The 19,473-nt window shown below is 48.4% G+C and overlaps 1 protein-coding gene across 2 annotated transcripts in view; it reads right to left on the bottom strand.

Moving 5' to 3' along the window:
• Positions 1-487: 487 nt before the first annotated feature.
• Positions 488-19,473, bottom strand: part of Ptpre (protein tyrosine phosphatase receptor type E) — a 143,736-nt gene continuing 124,750 nt past the window's right edge. For both annotated transcript variants that reach the window (XM_021221436.2, XM_021221444.2), the window contains 11 exons: positions 17,566-17,685; positions 16,017-16,180; positions 15,312-15,447; positions 14,324-14,473; positions 13,976-14,069; positions 12,501-12,577; positions 11,107-11,241; positions 6,919-7,044; positions 5,987-6,153; positions 3,472-3,607; positions 488-1,768 (listed from right to left, as the gene is read on the bottom strand). In XM_021221436.2, the coding sequence (XP_021077095.1) occupies positions 1,694-1,768; positions 3,472-3,607; positions 5,987-6,153; positions 6,919-7,044; positions 11,107-11,241; positions 12,501-12,577; positions 13,976-14,069; positions 14,324-14,473; positions 15,312-15,447; positions 16,017-16,180; positions 17,566-17,685 (1,380 nt within the window). In that variant the 3' untranslated portion in view covers positions 488-1,693. The remainder of the gene's footprint in view (positions 1,769-3,471; positions 3,608-5,986; positions 6,154-6,918; positions 7,045-11,106; positions 11,242-12,500; positions 12,578-13,975; positions 14,070-14,323; positions 14,474-15,311; positions 15,448-16,016; positions 16,181-17,565; positions 17,686-19,473) is intronic.

Here is a 19,473-nt window from a genome sequence, read left to right as displayed (position 1 = left end):
CTGGATGAAACAGTGACGGACCCTGGGGTTGTCTCCTGTACACGAACAAGGACAAACTGTGCAATAGGCAAGCATGATCAGTCCTCCATGGAGATTACAGATAAGGTCTTTTTGTATTTTCATTTCTCTTTTAAAAAGTTAAAAAAAAAGTACCCAAACTGTGTTCAAAGCCTTCAATGAGTTAGACCAGATGTCTTTTTTTTTCTTTTTTTACATTGTGCTCATTTGCTAGGTCTCTAAATGCCATAGGAAGACCATTTTTATTGAAGTCAATGTTTCTACATTCATCCTCCCCCCCTCCCTCCTTCTAACCTACCCCCTCAGACAGTGCGCCTGTCACTGCCACCTGAACTCAGAGGTCTCAGCAGCCTTTCCACCAAAGGTAAGTAAGACTTCAGATTAGGATCTCCCCACCCCTCTCATTTTTTTAAATTAAACACCAAGAGGTGGGACATTAAAAAAAAAACTGTACAAATCTAGATTTTTAAGAATTCTTTTCTTACAAACCATCTTAACTTTTTACAAAGAAAATATGACACCAAAATGGTGGTCAGCAAATTGACAGTGCAACAGTTTGTGGCCATTTTACCGTTTGTGCCCGTGTGTGTGTATATGTGTGTGTGTGTGCGTGTGCGTGTGCGTGTGTGTGTAAGTGTAAGACAATTCATTTCAATGTGGGAGGGAGGATTGAGCCTGTAGACCCAATTAGGGTCAGTACAGGCAGCTGTGCCAGTGGGCAGGCCATTGGGAATGAGCTTGGGTGGATTCTGAGCCAGGCGCACAGGCAGACAGACAGCAAGTGGTTCCAGGAACACAGCTCGGATGGCTAGTTTGGAAGATACTGTGAGAATAGATGGCCTGGTACAACACAAGTCCTTGTCAAGTCTGCAGTGGCACTACACAGCCTCTCATAAATAAATGCCTTTTAAAACTCATAGGAGAGTCACCACCGTCTACCCTTGTACATCTGAGACCTGGATTTAGGTTACAAAACCCTCTGGGCTTTTGTTTGTTTGTTTGTTTGTTGTTTTACAGAATCTCACTATAGCCCAAGCTGGCCTGGCCTGGCCTGAACCAAATCCTTTTGCCTCAGCCCCTCAATTGCTAGCAGTACAGTGATGCACTGCCATGTTTGGCCCCACTCTGATCTTTCAAATGTAAGGATGGACCACATGGCTGAGACCCAGGATTTTACCAAAGCCCCCATGTACACTGTTTGCCACATTCCGATGCCCTGGGTGCCACAGTTGGCGGGGAGAGTAAATTTGATCTGACTCGGAGTCCTCTGCTGGTTTCTCCACAAGGGGTTTCAGGGGTTAGTGTCTTTTCACAAACACATTTGACATGTTAAGAACTACATTTACAGATGCATGATGTGTGACACCATGTGACACCTGATGTGGGACACCACATAACATGAATCTAATAGAACTAAGATACTGACTGATGTTAGCAGAAATATATATCTTTCCAGATAGTATTTGACCTTAACATGTTATTCCAATTTTTAAAAAGGACATTTACAATTTAATAACCTTACAGCAGGTAGCCTTTAGAACATAACAAAATATATACAAAGGAATTAGGAAGGATATTAATATCCACTAGGAAATAAATTAACATGATCTCTTTTTTTTTTTTTTTACAAAATATACTGACCATTAAATTAAAAAATATTTTAAGGCAGGAATCTTCATTTGAAATTAGCATAATCTGAAAATATATCGATAAAATCTTGTACCACTTTGTAGCAGAATTCATATTGCTCCTGAAAAGAGAACAAGAGTGTATTAATAATATATTAATGCTAAGCTGCTTCACACATACTTGATGCATGTAATCAGAAGATGTGCTAGAATCCCAGTTGTCAGTCAGTCTGTTGATGCATCAAAGCCTGTGGCTCCCTTCCACACATCAGTTTCTGTTATATAACAGGACTTTTAGGCACGAGACATGTTCTAAACCAAGCTGTTTGTCCATGCAGAAAACATCAAATGTCAGGTTCACACTAGTGTATTTTCAGAATGGTCTTAGGAAAACAACTCTGCTTTTCATTTTGACATTGGAAAATATTTTTGTGTATGTGTGCATACCAGTGTGCACATTTGCATGTGTGCAGGTACACATGTGTTAGCTTGCATGTGGAGGACAGAGGGTAACCTCGGGCGTCCTTCCTCAGGCACTGTCTGCTTGATTTTTGGAGATGGCATTTCTCATTGGCCCAGAAATTGCCAAGTAGGTTAGGCTGGCTGCTTCTGAGCATCAGGAAGCCCGTCTCTACTCCCCAGGTGAAGGATCACAAATACATGCCATCGGGTCCGTTAGTATGTGTGTGTGAGTGTGTGTGTGTGTGCTCTCGGCAGGAATGAAACTCAAGTGTTTTGTTTTTTTGTTGTTGTTGTTGTTGTTTTTTAATCAACAGAGCTATCTCCCAAGGTCAGGAAACGTGTGTGTGTGTGTGTGTGTGTGTGTGTGTGTGAGAGAGAGAGAGAGAGAGAGAGAGAGAGAGAGAGAGAGAGAGAGATGTTTTCTGCTTTAAGAGGGTCTCATGTTGCTCATCCTAGCCTGAATTCCTACTGTAGCCTAGGATGACCTCAAACTCTAGACCTTCCCACCTCTACCTCCCAAGTATTGGGATTAAAGGCGTGTACCACCACACCTGGATGGAAACTTTCTGAAGTGGAGAAAAAGAAACTTTCAGGGTTCTAACACTGAAGGGTAAAGCTCACACTGCCTAATTTATAACTGTTATTCAGATGAAAATCACATGCTTTCATATTAATATAGATGTCATTAGGATTTGCAAGGTCTTAGGTTCACGTGGAGCCTTTCCACTGTCACTGCCACAGCCCACCTGTCTTGCACATGGGTCAGGCCTCCTGTCAAGAGTGTGTAAAGACCGAGCAGGTGGGAGAGAGGTCCTCATTAGGAGGCCTGGGAAATGATGGATTCAGCCTTTAAGACTGCACTTGCCCCTTCAACATAAAACATTTTGAAATTCAGTGCAGACTCTCTCTCTCTCTAACCAGGAAGTGTGAGCTGGCTAATGAAAGAAAATGTAGAGCAATTGGATGTAAGGAGACACCCCCCTCCCCCAGACGAGACCCTTGGAGGAGCCTTGAGGTTGAGGGAGGCCTTCCAAAGGCAAACAGACCAAGCACTAGGGTGGAACACAGAAAGTAACAAGCATCCGGGCTTTGAACTTCAGGGCTGCTTTTGAACTCTGTAACCGTGTTTTTAAATGGAAATACAATTTGTGCACCAGCTCCTCCTCTTGAGTCTTGCTGGCAAGACTCCCCTTAAGACCAGGGGAGGGCTTAAACTGTGAAAGCCTGCAGCTGGGTCAGGCACTCTGGGACAAGAACCCTCCCAGCCCTCCGTTACACCGGGTGCTCCTTTTAATGAAACAGACATCAAACACATGAAACAATTCTCGACTCTTCTGGAACATCAGACCGATCAGATTCTTACCAGGGTTTGCACCATGTGTGGTCTCTGAAGTCTTAAGCTCTTCACAGCTTGAAACACGTCTAGGAGTCCCTCGGCTTTCACTCGTTCCAAAATGTTACTGAGTGCTATGAATGTACCTGTCCGCCCTGCTCCCGCGCTGTGGAGGGAAGACGCTTAGTGAAGGCAAAGCAAGCAAGACACACATGGGGAGGAGACCTGGACACTTAGTCCCCGACCCCAGGGGAGAACTGAAGTCTCAGTCACTGAAAGGCACCCATGTCTGCCTGCATCTTTGTGCGTGGTGCTGTGTATCTTCGTATGCCTGTACATGTACGTGCGTCTGTGTGCATGTAGAGGCCAGAGGTCTATGTGTGTTGCCTTTCCTTATCGCTTTGCATTTTCTTTTTTTGATAGGCTCTTTCGCTGCATCTAGAGCTCACTGTCTTGGCTCGGCTGGCTGGTTACCAGGCCCCCAGGGACGGGTTTGTCTGTGCCTAACTTGCACCAAAGATTACAGACGTGCATTACTGCATCCGGCTTTTTATGTGGATAAAGATGATCATAGAGCAAAACACTATGTTGACTGAGCCATCTCCCAACCCCCTCGACTGTAACTTAAAAGATCACTTACATACATAATACAGCAAGATCCAGCAAGCAGAACGCTGCTTCCTTCTCTGTGGCCATTAAAAATGGATGGGGACTGCTTAGGTGCTTTGAGGGAGTGGCTACGGATAGTATGAATCCCTGACTGACCATCAGTTCAGCATTTCCTACAATGCATTAGAGATGCAAGCTTTTCTTTTAGGTATAGGGAGAAGAGACCCTGGCAAGTGCCAAAGCCTGGATTTTGGGGTATTGACACATCAAGGCTACAGTTTGGGGATAGCATCGTAAGGTGCTCTCTGCTAGGAATAGTGGGTTCTCCTGAAGATGGCATTTGGCCTGATCTCAGCCTCACAGAGAGGGCTGGGAGAGGCTAAAGGAGACATGAGGTCAGCCTTTTCTAGTATCCTCTGGAGGGCACAGCTGTCCTTGGATCTATTGAAATCTCTACGAATGGGTCTACTCTGAAGTTCAGGACCTATTATTGTGGTTCATTCCCATGACTACCACCTGGTGCCCCAGGCTTGCAGAACTCATCTCCTGCTTTGCAGAACAACGAGCTGCTCAACTCTTTTCTAGTTCATTCTCAGGGAACTCTGGAAAGGCTTCCGAGACTGAAAACAAAGATGTGAGCGCCACCTACTGGCCTGGCATGGACTACACTAGGTGGGTTATCCACACAGGGAGAGTGTCCATCTCTCTTATTAAACAGGGGCTCCATAGACACAAGGGATGGGATAGTGGGTAAAAATAAAGTGTGTTCCAAGGCGGGAGTCAAATGTTCAGGAAATGAAACAGCCACAGCTCGGCCGGCAGCTACTGAGAATCACCCAAGAATAAAAGCATTCTAAACTGCTGCTCACCAGGGTTTGGCAAGCATGAACAGGATTGCTGAGGCAGTTAGAATCATGTAGGGATGAAGCACCATCATGTAGACCTGCAGAGCCAGGGATGGAGGGGAACTGTACATCTGTCATACATTCACTCTTTCTCCACATGCTTCTTGCCTTGAGCCTGGTTGTTGGTGTCTCCAGGGACACCTTGAACATGTCTCTACCCTTGAGGCTGACTGGGTGCATGAGTGTTGGAACAGGTTTCCTTTAGAGATTTCAGACTGGGGTCTGGGAGAAGGCTCAGTCGGTACAGTACTTGCTGTGCACACATGAGGACTTGAGTTTCAAGTCCCAGATACTTCTTTTAAAAGCCGGGCACGGTAGTGAGTGCTTGTAATCCCAGGGACAGAGCAGTGGAGTATCCCTGGAGCTCCCTGGCTACCCAGCATAGCTTCATCAACAAAGATGGAACTCAGTGAATGGCTTACACCTGAAGAGCGACACCTGAGCCTGACCACTGATCTTTGTGGGTTACATTTATGTAATCTCATAATCACACACACACACACACACACACACACACACACACACACACAGAGAGAGAGAGAGAGATTCCAGGCTAGACCTGTTTTTGTGAGGTCCTCGTATTCCATTCTGTGCTTTTGTTGCGCTGCATTGAATGCTTCCAAAGCTAGGAGAGAGGGTGGGCAATATGGGGAGGGGCAGCCAGTGTCAGAGCTGCCTTTCAGAGTGAACACAGCTAAACCGAGGTTCAGAGCTTTGCCTGGGAGGTTTGTGTGACTTCAACAGGATATTGTCCCCTGTGTCTACTCTGGCTCCTGCTTGAATGTATGTGCATTCTGCATCATGAGTAATGAAATGACTCTTGTGTCCATCTGTGAAGTTTTGTGTGTGTGTGTGTGTGTGTGTGTGTGTGTGTGTGTGTGTGAAAGGGAAGATGACACTCAGTCTAGGTAAGCGATCCGCCCCAGAGGTGCTATCCAGCTCTCCCTAGCTGCAGAGTAGGTCTCCAGAAACATCTGGCCTGCTTTTGCTGTCCCACCAGGTCAGGGCCCCGTGAGGGAGGGGCAGCTCACCTGCAGTGCACGGTGATGGGGTGGTTGCCTGTCTGCTGCTGCTGCTTCTGCACTGCTGCAATCAGGTCAATCATGCCTTTGCCCTCAGCGGGGATTCCAACCTCAGGCCAGCCATGGAAATGGAATTGTCTCACCATGCGGACCTGCTCTTCCTGGCGGGCCAGGGGCTGCAGATGGAAAAGGAGACTCAGAAGACTGCCCACATCCTGCCAGGAATCTGCTTGCCTTGCCCATGGGTCCTTCTGGGTCTCGAAGTCCCTCCTAGACAGTGCAGGGGCCTGGCTAGTGACTCTGCTTCCTTCTGGACCTCCATTAGGCTCTGCCCAACCCTTTTAGGAGTCTTGGTGGCTTTATTCAAAAATAAGACTCACATTTCTTGGGAAGTTAGGCTCTTAGTTCCCATCAGGGGCTATAAGTAAGCCCAGTGGCTCAGGCAGTCCACTGCTGGCCAGGAGGAAACAAGTAATAGCTTCGTGAAATGACTATCTTCAGCTCAGAATTGATCCAGCTTGTGAGCTCTTCTATCTCTTACTGAGCCAGACAGCCCAGACTTTGTGTGGTGGTCAGAGGTCAAGGCCCAGTGTGGACAGGGACAGTGAGAGGTTCTGGAAGGGGTCCAGGAGGCCTCTCTACCTCCCTTCAGATCCGTTATTTCTCCACCCTCAGCTAAGGTCACTCTCCCCAGTGATTGCAAGACCTAGGAAATGACCTCTTTGCTATCAAACTTATAATCCAGCAGGAGGCACGTGGCCACAGAAGCCAGAATTCATAGGACGCCTACCACCAGATGCTCCACTGGCCTCTCTCTCACAGTTCCCTGGGACTTGGATGGGTGGTGACAAGTTCAGGGCCCACCTTGATATATAAGTAAATACATTCCAAGGGACAATGCTTCAGGTTCACTAGAGTTTGGGGGATCACAGAGATAATACCTGTTTGAAAGTAACCAGAAAGTCTCGTATGCTGATTGCTTCAGACAGGGTGTCACTCTTTATCTCTATAGTTATATCTCCATGAGTCACTGAGCCCTCTGTTGGCCAATACTGGTAGCATTTATCCTAGGAGGAAAAAAAGAAAATGTTTGGTTGCTGCAGAGTTGATGTAGGGCGATTTCACATGACCAGAAAATCTTATGTGAACGTGGATATAAATCCTGTATCTGTTGACCATGAGCAGAGAACAGACCTGGGAAGACCCTGAATTTTGTTGATCCGTGAGAGAAAGGAAGTTATTCAATGGATGGAACTGGAGGATGAAGTCGAATCTCAGAGTCACTATGCAAGGTTGACATAAACGCCTCAGCTTCTCCTAGAATCGGGCCAGTAAACAAACCTCACTACCCTATATTGCAATCTCGTCTTTGAATATTCTTTTACTTTGAAGAACACTTTTTGAGTCTTACTAATAAAAGAAGGAATAAAAGACTAGAGCATCAGGACAGGCGTGGTGGCTCACGCCTTTAATCCCAGCACTTGGGAGGCAGGGGCAGGCAGATTTCTGAGTTCAAGGCCCACCTGGTCTACAGAGTGGGTTCCAGGACAGCCAGGGCTATACAGAGAAACCCTGTCTTGAAAAACCAAACCAAACAAAAACAAACAAACAACAAACACCTGGGGCATCCCTGAGGCAAAGGATAGAAATATCAGACTGCAATGATATTTCTTTGCTTCATCAGTAGCCATCAGCCAAAGAGGAAAATGGAGCCTGCTAACTACAGTAAGATGTTAGCCACCCATCCCAGGATGAGTATCCACCATATGTAAAGAACTCTTAAAGCAACAAGAAGAAACAAAGAGCTCAGTAGAGAAACAGGCGCTTGATGCTTGTTGGTTAATCTTGATTGACACATTAATGGGATTTAGAATCGCTTCAGAGATATACCTAGCCTGTTCTCAGGGTTTCCAGAGAGATTCAAGGGACAGGGAGACATACATTGACTGCCGGTGACACCATTCCTTGGGCTGAAGTCCTGGAGTGGACAAATAGGAGGAAGTGAGTAGATCACATGTAACCAGCTGTATGCCTCTCGACTGCTGATGCCATGTGACCAGACGCCCTGGGCTCTGGCTGCCACAACAGACTTACTCTCAAATCACAAGCCAAAATAAACTCTTCCTTTCTTAAGCTGTTCTTGTTTGGTATTTTATCACAGCAGTGAGAAAGGCCATGGGGAAAGAGCAAGGGAAAGTATTTTATACAAGAAAGAAGACATCCATGGGTATGTAGTGTGATGTTTCACCTTGTAGGAATGAGAGAAATGCCAATCAAGGCCACAGAAAGCTAAATTAACACCCCCTTAATAAGGATCAGGGTGCCTGGGGAACTCTAGGCAGACCGATGAGTATGTCTTATTCGTTGCTGATATTCATTTTAAAGGCCACGTTGGACAGCCACCAGGAATCCTCACTCTTGGACAAACTCTGCAATCTGACACTTTGTCTACTTGGCACCTGCTAACCTCTGGCAGCCAGAGCCTGTCATCAGTGCTTATCACACAACGGGATGGAATGGGCACCACGGTCAAGGGTGGAAAAAGGGCTGAAGAAGTGAATGCAGGATGTGTGGTTCTGTGGAGAGGAGTACAGTGGTAAGGGGGCTGAGTCACAGACATAAGCACAGAGAAACAACGAATCCACTATTCTGTCTAGAAACACCACGTCCTAGAAGACTGCATACAATGGAAATCTTTATATAAAGTTGCAACACAAGTAAAATAAGGTATCTGTTTCTTTAGGTGTGAATATATGATTTTTTTTTTCAGATTTATTTATTTTATGTGTATGGGTATTTTGCCTGCGTGTGTATGTGTGTGTGTGTGTGTGTGTGAGTGTGTGTGTGTGTACCATCTGCATGCCTGGTGCCAGGGATCCCCTGGAATTGGAGATACAGACAGTTGTGAGCTGTCATGTGGGTGCTGGGAATTGAACTCAGGTCCTCTACAGGAGCACCTGCACTCCTAACCTCTGAGCCATTTCTCCGGCCACAAATACATATGACTTAAAGGTGCCCCCTCTGGGGTTTTATAACCTGGCCTTGAGCTTACCTCTTAGAGGAGGATAAGAGAAACTCCCCAACCCTCCTGCTGCCTCTTCCCAAGTGCTATAGGTTCATGTACCATGTTCAGCTGATTTAATGCTCCCCCCTCAACAAAACAAATAATGTTATCCACTAGGAGAGCTTTAGTCAAGAGGGCAGAACAGTAGTGTTGTCAAGAATGTGGAGAAACCAGAGCCCCTGAGTGCTGAAACTGGGGCTGTAATGGGGGTGGAACAGCAGAGGCTAAGAGGCTAAGAGCAGGCACTGCTTTTCTTCTGAGGACCAGAATTTGGTTCTCAGCACCCATATCACACAATTGTCAGTTGCCTACAGCTCCAGCTCTAGGGGCTCTGGCTCCTTCTTCTGGTCTTCATGTGCAGCTGCACCCCTGTGCACCCCCTGCAAGTGCATAATTTTTTTGTTTTGTTTTGTTTTGTTTTTTTGAGACAGGGTTTCTTTGTGTAGCCCTGGCTGTCCTGGAACTCTCTTTGTAGACCAGGCTGGCCTTGAACTTAGAAATTTGCCTGCCTCTGCCTCCCAAGAGCTGGGATTAAAGGTGTGTGCCACCACGCCTGGCTATACAAGTGCATAATTTTTTAAAAATCTTTAAAGTATTGAATGATCAAAGTTTGTGATTTGGAGTTTATATTATAGAGTAGTGATCATAAGAAAGCGATTTCACGCGTAGGTATGTAGTCGAGGAACACAGAAGTTATTCCTGCACAAAACCAGATGTCCACAGCAGCAGAGTGGAAACAGCACAAGTGTCCATCAGCTGATGAACTGGGAAGTGCAAATTGCACAACCAATCACACAGTGGAATAATGTGAACAACAACAACAAGGACGAAGTCTGCAACCAGTGCTCAGCCCTAAATGGGACATCTCTATCAACCTCTGGCCCCGTCCCAGCCTCACGAAGGCTCAGGAAAGTTGGGGCAGAAATAGAAGAGGCAGAAGATGGGGAGGAGGGCCTTCCCGACATGTGGCCACTGTGGTCAGTGAACTCACTGAAGCCACAGAACTGGCTCTAGACCCACTCAAGAGCAAGCTAAGAAAACCAGTCAACATTCTCACAGGCAGCACTAATCCAGACTGAGTGGGTTACAAGGAAAAAGGAAAGGAGAGGAGAAGGGGATGCGCTCCAAGGTACCTGAGGGAAGGGGGGGGGATGGTGGGAGGGGGTGTGGCCAAGATACATTGTTTACATATGCTAAGTTGTTAAGGAAAAGAAGAAACTCCAGGTTTATGCTACAAACGGGAGCACATGATGATAAATAGGGATTCCCTCCCAAAACAGCACACGCTGTGCAACTACATTTACTCCAGTGTCCAGAAAATCAAGTCAGAGTCAGGAAGCTGATGATCGACTGTCTGGGGCCAGGAGGGGAGGGGATGTGGGGACTGCTAATGGAACAGAATTTCGTTTTGAGGTGGTGACCACGATTTGGAGTTAGACAGAAGACATATTTGCCCAATGCTATGAACACACTAAATCCTAAGAATTTAGGGATGCTTTTTGGGTGAAGCACAGCTCCATAAAGTTTTGTTTTTTAAAGCAAAGAAACCAAAACAAAGATTCAGGGCTGTGGCCATGTCTTGGGGCAGCACTGAGAGAGAAGCTCTGTACTGGTAACGCACACTTTTCTGGGTGTGTGACGTTACTAGGGCATGGGTGGATCTCTGGGATAAACGGAAATGTGGAAGTCTTCTAATTCATTCATTAGGACAGCAACCAGGGGCATAGATCAATGTCTGCCTTTACATCTTGCTAAAAGTAAGCAACAGCCCGTTGCATTCACAGGCTGTGACCTTGACATTTAAAAAGTGGTGGAACATAGAGGCAGAGTGAAGATAGCCAAGTCGAAGACGATTTTGGGCCAACCACCCTTCCACCCATCTGAAGCAAAGATGGAGTAAGATCTGAATCATTCCAACCTCCCTCCTCCTTCTCTTCTTCCTCAGGCCTCCCAGCTTGGCCTTGCCCATCTGTTCTCAGGTCCCACACTGCTGAGGCACCACACCGTTAGCTACCTGCCTCTTATACACCCAGCACACAAGGGGCCCCTGCCCCAGCCTGCTCACCTGCTCCCGCTCCTGCACCTCTGTCAGCATGACGATTGTGTGTGACTTCCACTCCCATACCATCCTCCAGAAGTCCTCAACTGTGTGAGCCAGAGGCCCTTGTGTGGCCATGAAGTAGTCCTTCTGCCTGTAGCCCTTGAGGGAAGCAGAGGTTAGGGGAGGGCTACTCGTCACCAGAGCCTCCATCTCCACAGGCACTCAGGACAGTCCTAGGCAATTCCAATGTTCCATAGCCTGAACGGAGGCCTGCTGTCACGGGTGCATGCCCTAGGTGGCCTGGACAGAGGTCTGCTGTCACAGGTGCATGCCACAGCCCAAGGATATACTCACAAAGCAGGAACTGCCTTTTTATCAGGGTGCTCCTCTATAGATCCCGCCTCAGTAGCTGAAGTCATCTCTAAGAGCTATTAGAGGCCCAAGGTTACCAGGACAGCACTCAGTGGCCTTGGTTCTCATGGGCTCTGTATCCCAGCTAGACTCCTATCTCAGTGGTGCAGAGGGCCTGAGGGTGAAGCTAGAGCAGGAGCCTCTGGTCTCAACCCATCCACTGGTTCACTCCAGTGCAGACAGAAGTGCTAATAGCCAGATGCTCACAAGTTCTCTCCCGTCTCTTCCTTTGCCAACTCCACTGTACATGGAGACTGGATCTAGCCATGTGCCAGACAGATAATTGCCCAGTCGATATGGGTTCAAGTCACAGACATCACTCAAGAGCCAACATGTGCTCTTCACATAAAACTGTGGTGTCACAATATGCAAATGTAGAGGAGCTTTCCATTGTCATGTGAAAGCAAACAATTATTCAGCAGGCTAGGCCCCACTTCCAAAGCTCAGTATTTGTTGATTTATTTTTTGTCCTTTTAAAGTTTTTTTTTTTTTTTGCTTTTTAATTTTGTGTGTATGAGTGCTTGCCTGCATGTATGTATGTATGTATGTATGTACACCATTTATGTGCCTTGTGTCTGTGGAGACGAAAAGAGAGCTTTGGTTCCTTTGAAACTGGAATTCCAGTAGTTATGAGCCGCTATGTGGGTGCTGAGAATTAAACCTAGGTGCTCTGCAAGAGCAGCAAGTGCTCTTAGTTGCTAAGTCATCTTTCCCTTATTGCGACTTTTTCGAAGCAAGGTCTCATGTAGCACAAGGCTGGTCCCAAAGTCCCTATGTAGCTGAGGCTAGCTCTGGACTCCTAATTCCCAACAGCTGGGATTACAGGTGTGTACCACCACACTTGACTCACTATCAATTACTTTAAAAGCAAAGCAATTCTGCCAAGAAAAGTGTCGGGGCAGTGCTTCTGATTGTGTGGAAAGCAGTGCTCACACTCAAGGGCACACATTTACACAGGAAGGAGCCATGTTGCGATGAACATACACACACAGGACCGCGATACATACATCTATGAAGGATGCGTTGATATAGTCTGTGAACTCTTGCCCTCTTTTCATGGACAGGATGACCCGATTGAAGTCATCTGCAAAGCAGGATTTTCTGTTAGTGTAGACATGAGCATGCCTTATAGACTGGGGTGGTCCAGGGTAATTGTGAACTTGACAAGATCTAGACTCACAGGAAGATGGGCCTCTGGGTAAACGGGAGGGGTACTAGCCTGGTTACGTTAATGGATGTGAAGACCCATCTTAATTGAGGGCCGGACAATTCTCTGGCCAGGGAATCCTGGACTGTGTAGAACAGAAAAAGCGAGCTGAGCAGCCCCACACATTGCATTCACTGCTCTCAGCTTCCTGACTGTGGACGTGATGTGATCCAGGGGCTTCAAGCTCTCCTGCCTTGACTTCCCCACCACAGTGGACTGTGCCCTTGAACTCCAAGCCAGACTCAACTCTGACTTAGTTTGGTTTTTTTTTTTTTTTTGGGGGGGGGGGAGCAACGTATTTTATCATAGCAACAGGAAAAGGAATTAAGTCACAGACCAAGAATGTTAATAAAGCCATCTCTTAGGGAAGCCTCAGTTATCAAATAGCTTCATAAAGTGGTTCAGGGAAGCTCTGAAAACAATCTAATTATCGCTTTTGTTATCCAATCATCAGTATAATGTATCCCCAAATATAAGAACTAAAAACAATGCAGTTAAAAACAAGGATAGGGTAACCACATAAGACTTGCAGCTGCCAAGAGAGACACTGAGGTCACAGAGAACCAAGTAATGGAGGCTGGGGGTGAATTGCCTAGCCGCCTAGAACTCTCTGCTTCCGGAGAAGAGGTGCCCCGTTTACTTGGTGGGCAGTTGCTAAGCCTCCATGGGGGGGCGTGAAAAAGCAGTGTGAGACATGAGCTGCCCTCTCTTCAAGCCTGAGCATCCCACAGGCTTCTCCAGCTGGGTTTGCCTAGATAGCTCTTCATGCCTTGCTGGCAGGAGCAGATACCGGTTCCTGCTGGCTGTGGGTCTTCGACTCAGTTATCCTGGTCCTCAATGGCAGACTAGAGTTGACTCTACCTCAGGCCAAGTGTTATGAGATTCCCAAGGCAAGTTCTCCCCCACCCCAACCCCGCCCCAAGGGCTCAGTCGAATTCACCTTTGGTCTGATTTAGTTCTTTTCATGTATATATTCTTGGCCATGCAACTCACTCCTCACTGTGTAAGGGAGAAGGGGCCTCCAGAGAGCACTAGTGAGCTTTTTAGGCAAGCTTTTTAGGTCCCAGGGAACCCTCCCTATACAGAAGCTCTGGTGTCTTTTGTTTGAGCTATATTCTAGGTACCACTTGAGACCCTTATGGGTCCATGGCTATCTCTCAGAGTGCCCTCAGGGAGTCCTTTCTTCCTAGCTTCGGACACAGCTCCCGATCTCCCTGAGTCGCTTGCCCCTAGCATGATGAACGAAGGTGGGTGGTCACATGCCCACTGCCTTACATGGGATGATCTGGATGACACGGGCCTTCTTCATGTTGGCAGGCAGGTTGCCCGTCCTCATGTTCTCCTTCATGATCCGCACGTTGGTCAGTTTCTGCAGCCAAGGGATGTCGTTAGAGCCAAGCATGACAGACCTGCAGCAGACCTGCTCGAAAGTTTGCCTCCAGACGTTGCCTTGACATTGGAAGATGAAGTGATGCTACGTGTAGCTTCCCCGGGAGCTCACAACCTGATACCCACCAAACTTTCTGAGCTTAGGAGGCTTTGTTTAAGCTGACACTATTTTCCTTGGCTCCTCAGCCACCACCACCCCCCCTCAGGGCATGGAAATCACTTTGCAGCACTCACCCTGAATTCTTCCTCCAACCCAATCTTGTCAAAATGGGTGGCTGTGCTATGGAGCGTCTGCAGGTGCCTCTCCAGGGAGGACACATCCAGCTCTGTGTCTCCATAGAGGTAGTATTCCAGTAAGGCTTGGTAGATGAATGTATACTGAACCTGTAGGGAGACAGGGGGTGCCACTCAAGACTGCCCCATCACTGGTAAGACAAGGCCGAGGAGCAGGAGCCCATAAGTGATCATGTGGCCTGGTCGTCTAGGGTAAAATAAGATGACAGTAATGGCCACTACCTCTGAGGGCTCCAGGGGCTATGTCAGCTGCTTAGACTCACCACCATGGCATATGAACATGCTAAGAATCAGGGTCACCAGTCTTTGAGACTCCATGGGAGGTAATGACAGAGTGGGAGGCAAACCAGGTCTGGCAATGGGCATGCTCATAGCCTGTGGCCACCTGCCTATTAAAACCCAACCGACCAGCAGGAGAGGATGTGCCTAATCCTGCAGAGACTTGATGCACCAGGGTTGGGGGGATTGTAGCAGGGCGGACCTGGGAGGGCCCCAGAGGTGAAGGGGAGGGGGAATGAGAGGAGGGACTCTGTGAGGAGGGATGGGATGAAGCATTTGAGATATACTTAGATAAATAAACCAATAACAGCAAAACCCAGACCTAGAAGCGGGGCCTGGTGGCAATGGTTCAAAGTTCCAGTTATTTGGAAAGCTGAGACATAAAGATGGTACTTTCAAGGGTTGCCCAAGCTACAGAGCCAGGTCAAAACCAGGCTGGGCTACTCACTAAGACTGAGTTTCAGGAAGTAAAGGGATGGCTGAGAGTACAGCTCAGTGGTAGAGTGAATCCACATGACCGACCAGGTGCAAAACAACAACAACAACAAAACACAGTCAAAACATATTTTTAAATGGGCCCATGAAGTGGTGCGAAGGCATCTGAGTGCTCTGTGATGCTTAAGCCAGGGCAGGAAGAGGTGCCACTCACATCCGTCTGGACCATCTGAGGGCGCTGATTGCGGATTCTAGACACAAACTCAAAGACGTCAACCTTCTGTTCCGAGTGAATCATGTCCATCATGGCATCGATCACAATGAAGGTGCCAGTCCGACCCACGCCCGCGCTTCAGGGAGGAGAAAGATGCCACCTCGTGAGTCACATTCCCCTGAAGTAAATGGCAAGCCTGGGAAGATGCCTGAACCTGGGGGACAAAGGACACAGCCTAGGGCAAAATTAAGGAGGGTGCAACTTGGAAGAATAAAGAGCAAATCTATGCATAGCCACTAGAGGGCACTGCTGCTCTGGTTATTTATCTTAGGACTAGAGACACTGAAGGTTGTGTGTGTGTGTGTGTGTGTGTGTGTGTGTGTGTGTGTGTGTGTGTGCGCGCGCGTCCTGGGATGGGAACTGAGTGATCCTTGAGGTACCAGGTAAAGCAGAGGTCAAGTGGACCTGCCCAGAGTTCCCATGTCAGCCATCAACCTGGGCCTGTCAGCCTTGAAGAGTTTTACATGTCCAGACACCCCTGGGGCAGGTATCCCAGAGACCAAGTGGGGCTAGAATTCCTGTCTCCACACACAACTTTGAGTATAGCTGCTGCAAAACCTCATTAAACCCAGCCCTAGCTCTGCCCACCCCACCACTGCCCCACTGGCTATTCCCTACACTGTGGCTGGCCCCTCCCTGACATACCTACAGTGAACCACAATGGGCCCAGCATGTGAGGGGTTGAGAGTCTTCACTTTCTTCAGGAACTTCAGCATGCCGATGGGGGTAAAGGGCACCCCGAAGTCAGGCCAGCTGGTGAAGTGAAGCTGTGAGACCAGCCGTGGGGCTTTGCAGCTGTCCGGGAGTTGCTGTAAGGGATGAGGGGGAAGTGAGAGGTGGGAGGTGGAACCATTTAGCATCTCCTTCTGAAGGACAGTAGGGCTCATGCCAGGTCGGCGTCTGCAAACACAGAGAACCCTGGAATGCAGGGGTACCATACCAGATGTGACAATGCATGGCTCTTGGCTGGCAAAGGGCTTTTGCAGCTGGCTGTACCAGACCAGGACCCCAGTCGCCAGGTATCCCAAAAGCCAGTCTTAATGCTCACACACTCCGGCTGCAAGGCAGGCCTGCCTGCTCCATCTACACAGCCCCACCTCACTCCTGGCAACCTGTGTCATTGCCAGCATGCTTAAGTCTCAAAGAGTCAGCGTGGGAAGGAAGGATGAAGGCCCAGCCTACACACTAGAGACCTCCAGACCCTCCTCACAGATTTCTCCAAGCCTTTGCAACATGCATGGTTCTCCTGCTCCTGATGGTGGAAGATGACAATACCAGTGTGTTTAGAAGTAAGGTGTGTGTGTGTGTGTGTGTGTGTGTGTGTGTGTGTGTGTGTGTATTCTCTGTATCCCAGCAAGGGACAACAATTTTGGGATGCCTCAGGCACATACTCTACCATTAGGCTAGACCTCTCAGTCCATCCTTTCAAAACCTTCTGCAGTGGCTTCTAGACACTTCTTTCAGATTTTTGCAACGTAATCACACCAATTGCTCTACATTTTTATTCCTAATAAAAACAGCCTGTCTCTGCGGTCTTCATTCCCTCTGCCTTGTTCACGAGCATTTTGATCGAAGGCTGCCTCGAAGTGAGCATGGAAGATACTGGGAGAGTCCGAACCTAATTTTTGACACCATCATAAAACAATTCTGTCAACAGACATGGTGACTCATATCTTTAATCCCAATGCTTGGGAGGCAGAGGCAGGTGGATCTCTGTAAGTCTGAAGCCAGCATGCTCGACACACGAAGTTCCAGGCCTCCATGGACCACATAGTGAGACCTTGTCTCAAACAAGCAGACAAGAGCATGCAAACACACAAACAATCTTGTTTCACAATGCAAGGGTAAAAGACACCATGCTGGAACCTAGGTGTAGCTCAGTGGTGCAGTGCCTGCTTGGTGCAGTGGGGAAGGTCCCCCACCCCCATTGAATCCTCTACCTCTCCAGCTGGCTCATCCACCTTTTGGGGAGCCCAGGACAGTGACTGGGCGTCAAAGCATCCAGCACTCTGCAGATTCAGGTCCTTGATCCACTAACCCTGTCACAGTCTGTCCCAGGATCCAGCCCTGCGACCACAGCCTCTGTGAGAGTTCCTGCCATGCTATGAGTGAGTCGAGGTGGGGCAGCTGTCCTCACTGTAAAGCCTCCCCCCAACCTCGCTCCCGAGAAGCCAAATGAGACATTCATGTGTACCGGATGGATGCAGAACTTTCGGATGGTGTAATCCACCAGGACCACGCAGTCCTCTACACACACCCGGATGTTGCCATAGGTCCAACAGCCCTGGTCTGGCCAGTACTGGTAGCACTTCTCCTGTGAAGAGCAATTGAAGGAGAATAGTCAAGACACAGTTCGGGACATGGCCTCCCACCGTCTGCATAAGGTCACGCATAACCTGTGTCAGCAGTCCGTGTATCATGAGCTGGAAGCATGACTCTGCATGAGTGTGTATTTTATAAAGGGGTAAGAGAAGCCTCCAAGGTGGCAAATGTGGCTATGGACCAACCAGAGTGGCTTTAGGGTAGCATATAGTAATATCTCATTTGCTCACCCCTTCATCTCTCACATCCTATTACGCCAGCCATGGCCTTGCATGCTGAAGCCACTTTAGAGTTAAGGAGCCTGACCCTAACAACCACCTGGCTCAAGTGAACCCTGCCTCCACACTTTGAGAATGCCTTCTCTAGGCATCCCCCTGGGGTCCGGTTCTCTGTTCTCCTTTTGATCAAGCCACCCAGTCTGTATGGCACACTAACATGGGGACCCCTGAGGTGCGCCAGGCCACCGAGGCAGCTCTTTACAGAAGACAAGCCCCAGGCACCCTGTGTTTCCTGAAGCCCCAGTGCTTAACAGGCAGCAAGCGTTTCATCAGCACAGCCTATGAAGGAATGGTGATCACCCCCGCCACAGAGGGACAAGAGCCGCACAATCTTCCTTGGAGAAATCTCTCAAATTTATCAAGCCTTCCAGGCCCCTCAGAGCTTGTCCTAGAAATGGCCAGTGAAAGGCACAGCAAACTGGCCAGTTCTCCAGGATCGATGTGCTCTTGAAGTAAAAGGTGCCTGCCACCATGGAGACCAGCATCCTTGTCACAACCCCTCCCTGTATCCTGGCCTAAGATGACCTACAGTCACAGGGCATCAGGGTGTGGCCTGTAGTGACATTCAAAGTGTCTGGTTTGGGTGAGTCATGGTTCCTCTGGGGGCTCTGATGACCCTCAAGCAATTCTTCCTTGAACGACTCTTGCAAAGATAGAAAAGGGGTCTCAGGCTCCAGTGAGCTCTTGGCTGTCCCACTCTTAGTTCATAAAAATGCCAGCTGGGTTTTGCAATGCTCTGCCCAGGATGTGGACATCATGGAGACCACAAAGCAAGCAACCAAGGAAAAGGAACTCTCTTGAGAAATGAAGAGAACCAACAGGCAGCCCCAAGTCACAGGGTCAGAAAAATATAGCAGGAGGCTCTAGGAGGGAGAGATTGACGTGGATGACACCACCAGGACACAGGGGGACAGAAGTTCTTAGGTCTCCTCTGCCTCCGCTTAGGGTTAAGCAACCCCTGGGAGATCTGGACTCTGTGGGCAGTTGATCACAGAGACCCACGAGCTCTCGTGAGGGTCAGCCTCCCTATCGACAGAAGCAGGGTTCCCTCCTCACAGGGCAGGATGGCTCTGGTGACAGCTCCACCGAAGTTTTGCTCCTGTCACTCTGAACATAGGTGACAAAGGACAACAAGGGTAGACGTCATGCAGTAAGTAAGAAGCAGCAGACCCCATCTGTCCCTGTTGTTGTCTCAACAACAAAACAAAGCCCACCCTCTCTCTGATAGATCAGAAAACTAGAAATGGCTACTGGAGGCTTTTCCCTGGGCTGCTGGGTGTTGAGCCCACCAGTTAGGTGCTCTAGGGACAAGAGTGCTCTGCTGCCTATTGTGTGAGTCCCATCCTTGTTCTCCTGCATGCCCCAAGAATGGTTGTTCCACCCAAATCCTGTAGGCCCTGGCCATGTCCTCAGCACATGGGGTACTGTTAGGACCAGGCTAGTGCCACCTATGGGGAGATGCCCTGCCTGGGAGCCCAGTAGGCAGGTACCTTCAGCTAAGC

The sequence above is a fragment of the Mus pahari genome, chromosome 1 (genome assembly GCF_900095145.1).
Source record: "Mus pahari chromosome 1, PAHARI_EIJ_v1.1, whole genome shotgun sequence".
Taxonomy (NCBI): Eukaryota; Metazoa; Chordata; class Mammalia; order Rodentia; family Muridae; genus Mus; species Mus pahari.
Note: the sequence above shows the minus strand (reverse complement) of the source record. Positions and strands in the feature narration are given on the sequence as shown.